The sequence below is a fragment of the Capra hircus genome, chromosome 18, assembly GCF_001704415.2.
Source record: "Capra hircus breed San Clemente chromosome 18, ASM170441v1, whole genome shotgun sequence".
NCBI classification, from domain to species: Eukaryota; Metazoa; Chordata; class Mammalia; order Artiodactyla; family Bovidae; genus Capra; species Capra hircus.
The window spans coordinates 57,586,610-57,595,132 of NC_030825.1; the positions used below are offsets into that span (position 1 = coordinate 57,586,610).

Below are 8,523 nucleotides of genomic sequence, written 5' to 3' on the forward strand. Positions count from 1 at the left end.
GAGCTCCCATGGGCCTCTTCACCCTTCCTTGCAAGACCCCTGGGCTGGATCAGATCTCCCCACCCCTCCTGAGCGGCCCCCCAGGCCCCAGCCAGCAGAGCCTCTGTGGGCCCCGCCTTCCAGGTGCTGACCTGCTTCCTCCACGCCTGGGGCAGCCCCCGACAGGAGGCTCCCGCTCCCCGGAACGACCAGGGGACCCCCCTCTCAGGTCACACACCCACAGTGTTTCCACCTCAGGGTCCCCACCGGCGTCAAGACTGAGTTTCTTCCTCAGGGACCCCTGCTGAATTCACATTCACTCTGGGAGCCCCCGCTCCCCTGCCTCTGACACCCGAGTGTTCTCACCTGCTATCATTCTCTGCGTGCCCCCCAGAAACCCACTCCCCCTGGCTCCTCCGTCCAGAGACACCCCACACACATGCCCCCTGACCACAAGACCCCTTGACTTTTTTACTTTCTCAGGGTCCTGCCAAAGCCAATGCTTCTCCCATCTCCACTCTTCAGGGCCAGCCCCCCCACCCCAACCCTGGGGATCCCCAAATCCAGGCAGCCCCTGGGCCCACCCTCCTTGCCACGTGACCAAGGGGTTGTGCAATCCAGCCCCCTCCCCGACCCCCTCCCTGAGGGGATTTTCGAGGAGGGCTGAGCTCACAGCCAGCCAGCACCCCTGCCCCCCCCACCCCGGGGGCTGGGCCAAGGTATAAATAGGGGTGGTGGCTGCAGGCGGCAGCAAGCACCACCATGCTCACCCTAGAGGCTGCACAGTAAGTGGGGGCCCTCTGAAACCGGGACTCAGGACCCCTGCCCTGCCCCTCACCTTTGACCCCTCTGCCACCAGGCCTCCCCACGGGGCAGTGGTCTCTGCCCCACCCAGGAGGCAGGTGGGTGGGAGGGGCTGGGGTCCACTCCCCCTCCTGGATCTCTTTGCCTCTGCCACCTCGATCCCCTCCTGCATCCCACCATGTCTCTCCTGGACCCCTGGGGAGAGAAAAGAGAAAGGATCTCTTTCCCTTGGGGCGCTTGCTGCTTTCCACCCCGGTGTCCTCCCAAGTGGCCCTTGGCCTCCGTCCCTGTCTTCCTCCAGGCCTCACTGCATCCCTGACTCCTATGTCTGCAGCCTGCGCTGCGGGCCACATCTTTTCTGTTTGTGGGTCTCTTGTTTGCTGCCTCTTGCTCCCTCGCTGTGTCTTTCTGTCTGTCTCATCTCTCCATCTGTCTGCCCGTCTATTCCCCACCCATTTCTGGGGCTTAATAAATACCTCCTGCAGCCCAAGCGTGAACGCCTCTCCACACCTTTCTCCCTTCCCTCCTCTCCTCCCTTCGCCTCGGCGGAGCCTCTTCTGTGTTTTCCCATCTCCACCCACACGTCTCTCCCGTCTTTCGCCTCTGGTCCAAGATGGACCCATTGAACGGACTCGCTCATCGAGGCCCCCTCCCCACCCCCACCCGCCCTCGGGCACCCACATCTTCTCTCCGGGGACTTTCTCTCCTTCACTTTCCCTGCCCCCGCCCGGCCTCTGTCTATGCAAATCCCAGGGGAGGGGGGAACATTTGCCTGGCCTCCGCCCCCCACTTCCTGTCCCGGTGGGAGAGTGGGGGAGAGTGTGGTGGGGCTGGTCCCACACTGAGACACGCAGCCGCGGATCGGCTGCGGTGGTCACAGCTGCAGCCGCCTGCCCCACATCCATCCCCCAACCACTTTGAGAGCCAAGAGGCTGAAGACGTCCCTGACATGCCCTTGTGTCTCTCCCCCTCCAGGCTTGACGGGCCACACTTCAGCTGTCTGGTGAGTTGGGGTCCTGGGGGTCAGCTAGGGCTGGGGTAGGGGGAGACCTGCGAGGCCCACCTCGACCTTCCTGCCTCAGTTTCCCCCTCTGCTTCTTCCTGTCCCTTTGTCTGACTTTTCATTGCTATCCCCAAGCTCCCTTTTCCCCACCCCCTGCCATCACAGACGATTTTTCTAACATCTCTTTCCTTCTCTCAGATCCTGGTCCGCTTCCTCCAATGGGGAGGAGTAGGTCTCTGTGTCTTTGACTTTGCGTCTCTTCCTCCATGCATCCCACGTTCAGTAAATCTACTTCTTCCTTCTTCCCTTCTCTGCTTGACTTTATATATTTTCAAAAAGCGAGTCGAAACTATTTCAGACACGCAGAATACTACACCCCACCCCCATAAACCCACAACCTAGTCCAAGAAATAAAACCTCACACATATGCTTGAAAGAAACCCCTGCGGGTGCCCCTTCTCCAACACATCCCACCCTCTTCCAGCTTGAAGAGTTGTTTTTTTGTGTGTGTGTGTTTTTTTTTAATTGAGGTTTGCCTTACAAGTCAGGAAAGTGACAAGTCTTGCGGACAGCTCAGTGAGGTTTTCACTTATGTGCACACCTGTGTAGCCACGAACTGTATGAAGATATAGAACACTGTCATTACTCTAGAAGATTCTGTCATGTCCCCGCCCAGTCAATAGCCCCCTCTGATAGTTTCCACCACAGATGAGTTTTGTTTGGCTCTGAGCTTTTTGCACAGTGGCCCCGTTTGGGTCTGGCTCCCTTCGTGTGACCTGAAGTGTGTGTCAGACACTGATCCTTTTTCTTTGTTGTATAGTACTCCGTCTCAGGACGACACCACAGTTCTCGTGTGTTCTCCTGTCCCTGGGCACTCAGGCTGTTTCCCCTTTGGGGCTGTTACTAAAGCTGCCCTGATTGTTCTTGAACAAGGCTCTTTTGTGGACTTACATTTCCAGATTTAGCCCTAAGACCAGGATGACATATCTCTAGTTTTAGATTTTCACTGCTAAAGCAACACTCAGCTCTTGGGGTGAATTGAAGCGATGTGGAGGTGGATAAAAGAAGGGTCGAGAGAGCTTCTTTCCCTCTGTTAAAAACGCTTCCATGCCTCTTACCCTTCACCGCCTGTGCCCCCAGCCCTGAGGCAGGCAAGGCTAGGGGAATTCTCCACCCTCCTCAGCTGCTATGACTGTGTACTGGCGAGGTGCTGGGGTTCCCGGAAGCCCACACTCTTAGTGGTAGCCGGCTGCTGTCTGTCAGAGAGCCTGGTCTCTGTGTTCCTGTGTCTCTGCCTGCATCTCTTGTTCTCTGTGTGTGTGTCTGGGTCTTTGTGTATTCTGCCGAGCTGTGTCTACCTCCCATCTTGGTGCCCCTGTCTCTGTGTGCCTGTCCTCTCTTTCTCGCCCTCTCCCAGCCTGTCAGAGTCTTCTGCCTGGTCCGGGGTAGGTGGGGTCTCCCTGCAGCCTGGGTGACCCCTCTTCCTCCCCCACCTCTATCAGTACCCGGATGGGGTCTTCTACGATCTGGACAGCTGCAAGCACTCCAGCTACCCCGACTCAGAGGGGGCGCCTGGTGAGTGACCCTGGCCCAGCCCCCTGCCCCCCCTGCCCCTTGGGCCCGTTTCACAGATGGGGGAGCTGAGGCCCAGGGGAGCTGTCAGCTGGCCCAGCAGGACAAGGTTAGCCCTGGGCCTCCAGACCTCCTCCCCTTTCCTCTCCCACACACCCGCTTGCCCATGCAAATCCTGGGGTCACAGATTTGCACAGCCCACAATAGCCCCTCTGTGCTGGCGGGGGCTTCGAGGGGGAGGGGCCCGAGGCCAGACCTCTCAGCTTCTAATCCTGCGCCCTTCCCCCTAGACCTGTGGAGCTATGGCCTCAGTCCCACCGTCCCAGCCGCCTCCTATGAAACCTTCGACCCAGCTGTGGCCAACTTCGGCCAACCCCAGAGTGTCCAGCTCTGCTATGGCCCTTCAACCTACAGCCCCGTGGGGAGCCTGGACCCGGCCCCCAGCCTGGAGGCCCCAGGACCCGGCTTCCCGGCGTACCCCACGGAAGACTTCCCGAGCCAGGTGAGGGCTGGGGAGACCGCGGAAGTTCCCCATCCTTTGATTGAGGTGCCCAGCACCACGTCAGAACCCGAGCACATAGGGAACCCTTAACCCCTCTGATGACTCTGGGGTTAAACGGCATTATTACTCCATCACAGGAGCCAGCCCCCAGAGGCGCAGACGTGCGTCAAGGGGTGGGAGGCTCTCACAGAGGTGGCCCATGTGTCCCTGGCCACGCCATGGAGATCGGAAGTGAGCCCGAGTACAGGCTGTGAGCGGAGCAGGGAGCCCACAGCCAGGGCCTGGGAAGAAGTGAGGGGGAAGAAGCAGAGGGAGGCAGAGAAGGGAGCCCCCCGGGCCATGGGTAACCCTGACCTTCCACAGACCCTGGGCCCCCCGGCGTACGCCCCCTATGCCAGCCCCGTGCTCTCAGAGGAGGAGGACCTCCTGTTGGACAGTCCTGCCCTGGAGGTCTCGGACAGCGAGTCGGATGAGGTCCTCGTGGCTGGCCCGGAAGGCAGGGGATCCGAGGCAGGTGTGTGGGAGCCGGTGGGGTGCGAGGGACTCCACCTGGTGGTGGGGGGAGCGGAGGGGTTGAGGGAACCATGTCTGCCCAAGCACCTACCGTACATACTCCAGTGCTGAGGGCAGTTTCCAGAGCTGCCAGCTGCTGGCTGTGCTGCTTGGCAACCGCCTCTACCTCTCTGTGCCTTGGTCTATCTATGCAATGGGACAAAAACACCAGTGGTGTCTATTCCTGGTGGCTGGGAGGGTTCGGGGGATCGTAAGTGTCAACGAGGTAGTAATGCTTGGCACAGAGTCAGTACTCAATGAATCTTCACCATCATTATGGACACGAGAGCAGCAGAAACCATCACAATATCAGCTCCCACCTAGTCAACCTCTGCTTCTGCCCCTGTGCCTGACCTCCATTACCCGCAACCCCTGCAAGTTGGAATTATTAGTTACTTTCCCTACCTGGGCCTCAGTTTTCCCATCTGTAAAATGGGCTTTGTTATCATCATCCCTGTCTTGTGGGGTTTTGATGAAGATTAAATGAGCTCGTAATTGTACTGTGCATAGCACAGCCCGTGGGTACCAAGTGCTTCACAAAGACTGGTAAAAGTAAAACACACACACACACACACAAGCCTCATTTATATAACTGAGGAAACACCAGCTTAGAGAGGTTAAGTCACCACCCCAACACCACACAGCTAGAAAGTGGCAGAGGTGGGGTTCTTGTATCTAATGCCTGCTACGAACCGCCACAGCCCCCCCACCCCGCCACGGCCAGTTCTGTGGGCCCCTTGCTGCTTCTAGAAGCCCAGGAGTTAAACCTCTTGGCCCCTCTCAGGATCCCAGTCTCTCGAGCTGACATGCTGGGAGGCCTGAGGCTGAAGAAATGGCCAGGCAGATTCAAACCAACCCCAGATCTCTTCACTAGTTAGAAGCCTTTGACGAGAACTGCCAACCCATTTGGCAGATTCATCCGTGCGCTCCACAGATCCATTCTGGCCACCAAGCAGGCACAGGATAGGCACACAGCCTGAAAAACAAAGCAGGGGTGGGAGACGGGGTTCCGGGGTGACACCTTCAGGAAGGGGGAGCAACTTACCCCGGATGGGAGGGGTGGCATAGAGGGAGCCAGGCACGGTGACCCAGCAGCCACCTCCCTCACCCCACTTCTCTTGATGGGGACGCAGGGGCTTGGCGGTTCCGGACTGGGGAGGGCGCGGGGTGGGGCCCCGAAGGATGCTTCCGTTAACCGCCCCGCACCCGCTGCAGGAGCCCGCAAGAAGCTGCGCCTGTACCAGTTCCTGCTGGGGCTGCTGACGCGCGGAGACATGCGCGAGTGCGTGTGGTGGGTGGAGCCGGGCGCCGGGGTCTTCCAATTCTCCTCGAAGCACAAGGAGCTCCTGGCGCGCCGCTGGGGCCAGCAGAAGGGCAACCGCAAGCGCATGACCTACCAGAAGCTGGCGCGCGCCCTGCGCAACTACGCCAAGACCGGCGAGATCCGCAAGGTCAAGCGCAAGCTCACCTACCAGTTTGACAGTGCGCTGCTGCCCGCCGCCCGCCGGGCCTGAGCCCGGGGCGGCCTCTCGGGGGCCGTCAGGGGCTCCACACCTGTGTCACATGGGCGTCCCCGCACCCTGGGTCATAGGACCCATGGAACCCCCACACTGGTGCGGGGGGCGGGCTGTTGCCACAATCCCTAAGCCCAGCCCGGGGCCCCTCTGGGATCCCCCCTATCGTGTCTGGGGCCCCTTTGGGATTCCCTTGTCATGTCCAGGGGCCCCAAGATCTTCATGTCTTGGGTCAGAAGACCCAGAGACGACTATACTACGTGTCTGTGTAGAGGGGCGGGGCAGGGCAAAGTGCTTCCAGAATCCCAGGAACTTCTCTGGGATCCCCTTGTGATGCCTGCAATCCCTCAAATCTCATCTAGGGGAGGGTGAACCTAGAGATCATCGCACCAGAAGGAGGGCTCTGCCTGCAACCCCAAGCCCTGTCCAGGGTCTCTCTGGGATCCCCTCTCATGTCTGAGTCCCTCCTGTCAAATCTGAGATCTCCTAGTAATGTCTGGGTCCCTGGGGGTGGGGGTGGGGGGACCGTTTGCATGCGTGTCTCTATGCCCATCTGTGACTCTCTCCTATCTGTGCCTCCAAATTCCTTTGTCATCTCTGAGATCCCCTAATTCTCTGGAACCACCCTGCTGTCACTTTTTAATGTCCGAAAATCTCCAATCACATGATGGGTGCCTCTGGGATCCTTTTGTCATGTCTGAAAACACCATTGTCAGGTTTGGGGGGGTGGACCTCAGTGAACCTTGTGTCTGGGCCATGTCATCTGGGATGCCCTTGTTTGTCTGGAATCCTCCGTTCACCTCTGAGGCCCTTCTGGGATCCTCATCTGATATGGCCCTTTGGGGACCCAACAAACAGCCCCTGAGTTCTCATGGGGACCTTCCCTTTCTGGGGATACCCTCCTTAGGGCCATGCTGGGGATCATTCTGGCCACTCCTTGATTTCTGTGTGACTTTGGCAAACCCCCTGTGTCAGTTCTAACCAGAGACTTTGTGCAGTCCATCAACAGGTGGACCAGCTTTTCTGTGTGGAGAGGCTGGAACAGGGTGGTGGCCATGTCTAATGGGGAATATGTTTTCCAATCTCAAGTCCCCATCGCCCCTGGCTGTCATACCTTGGTGGCTTGTTTCAGTCGTCCATTGACCCCAACCATTTTTGTGTGAATCCAGCATTGGGTGAAGCCCAGATGAGCTCTGATTGGATCCCACGGGGGTGTCACAGGCTGTGGGCTAAGAAGCTAGAGTCCCTAGTCCTTGAGCCTGAGCGACTGGGGGATCTAGGGTGACCAGAAAGACTTGCTGCTTCTGGGCCAGTTTGGCCCTTCTGTGGAAAGGGAGAGAAGGAGGAAGATCTTGAAAATCCTTTGCAGCCTTGTCAAGCCTTTGACGCATCACCTGAAATCTACCCATCCACCCACTGATGGCCAGAAGGAGGACAGGAAGGAGCATCAGGGACCCAGAGAGGGAAGAGGTCCTTGAAGGGAGCACATAGCGGCTGATAGCAGAGCCTGGGCTGGGAGCCCCCACTCTGGGGAGGGGTGCGGCTGGGTGGGAGGGGCTTTGCCAGGGACAAAGTGTCTTTTGGGGGCCTCCTCTTGCAAATGAGGTACCTTTTGCAAAAACTATCATTACCCCAAGTGTGGTATAAAATAAAATACATCAAGGTAGACAGACCTCTTGGGACCTTTTGTCAGGGACTGCGATGCTGCCCATTCACCAAGGCCTGCTGACCCTCAGAGACACCGGGGCAGCGTCGGGGGAGATGAGAGGAGATGCAAGAAGCAATTAGAGCTAGACCAGACTGAGCCTTGAAGGCCGCGGCAAGGGCTTGAAATGCAGGCACTGGTGGTTCGATTCAATTTTTGTCTCCGACTCTTTTTGATGATCGGAATTCTTCTCCACCCTCTCCCTGGTTCCCCTTCCGTCTGGGTTTCTGTCCTCCCCGCCTTCTGAACTTCTGCCCTCTTCCTCTGGATCTCTGTCCGCGTCTCGCTGGATACAGCCCTCGGGCTGGCGGAGCTGCCCTCCAGGCTCGGTGCGCTCCACCCACCCGCGGGGCCCGAGGGAGCCGCGTAGCAGTTTGCCTGGCAACCTGTGGCGTCACCTGGAAGCTGCCTCTGGGTTGGCTAGGAGCTTTGAGAGGGCGGGGACTTTTCCGGCTCTTAGGGGGTTTTGGAAAAGGATGCGGGGTGGGAGGTGACGGTGGGCGGGAAAATAGCCGGGACCGACTAGTCTTCCCTCACTCCAGGGTCTTTCCGCCGGCGTTACTTGCCCGCCCGTCCTCCGCTTTAAGCTGAAGCTCCCATACGCTTCCCCTCTTCTCTCGCGCCCACCTCGCCTTCCTCCGCGGCAGACACCTGGCGTCCCAAGACGCTCCCCTCCCGCGGTCCCCTCTTCGTATCCTTCGCCTCCCCCTGCACGGCGTCCAGCAACCACCGCCCCCATGCAGAAAGCCTCAGGTCCCCCTGCCGGGAAGGGCGCCAACGTCCGGGCAGCCCTCCAGGGCCTTCCCGGTCTCCCCACCCGCCCCCGCTGGGGCACCCGCCCCCTCCCCCGCGTCCGGTGCCCGGCGCGCCCTCTCCGGGAACCACGGCGGGG

The 8,523-nt window shown here is 59.2% G+C and overlaps 1 protein-coding gene across 3 annotated transcripts; it reads left to right on the forward strand.

The window, feature by feature from the left end:
• SPIB (Spi-B transcription factor) lies at positions 742 to 6,594 on the forward strand. 3 transcript variants are annotated; one of them, XM_018062883.1, is made up of 6 exons: positions 742 to 764; positions 1,759 to 1,786; positions 3,289 to 3,361; positions 3,649 to 3,860; positions 4,224 to 4,374; positions 5,628 to 6,594. In XM_018062883.1, the coding sequence occupies exons 1-6, from the start codon at positions 742 to 744 to the stop codon at positions 5,924 to 5,926; spliced, it is 786 nt and encodes a 261-aa protein (XP_017918372.1). In that variant the 3' UTR covers positions 5,927 to 6,594. The 3 variants fall into 3 exon arrangements, with proteins under 3 accessions (XP_017918372.1, XP_017918371.1, XP_017918373.1); XM_018062882.1 differs by lacking the exon at positions 742 to 764 and having other exon boundaries at positions 1,505 to 1,786; XM_018062884.1 differs by lacking the exons at positions 742 to 764; positions 1,759 to 1,786; positions 3,649 to 3,860 and having other exon boundaries at positions 3,296 to 3,361.

Bases quoted from the DNA above. Each gene is read 5' to 3' on its own strand.
- SPIB (XM_018062882.1), top strand. From the start codon at position 1,733: ATGCCCTTGTGTCTCTCCCCCTCCAGGCTTGACGGGCCACACTTCAGC. The intron at 3,362-3,648 runs GTGAGTGACCCT...CCTTCCCCCTAG, and splicing joins CGACTCAGAGGGGGCGCCTG to ACCTGTGGAGCTATGGCCTC. The intron at 4,375-5,627 runs GTGTGTGGGAGC...CACCCGCTGCAG, and splicing joins AGGCAGGGGATCCGAGGCAG to GAGCCCGCAAGAAGCTGCGC.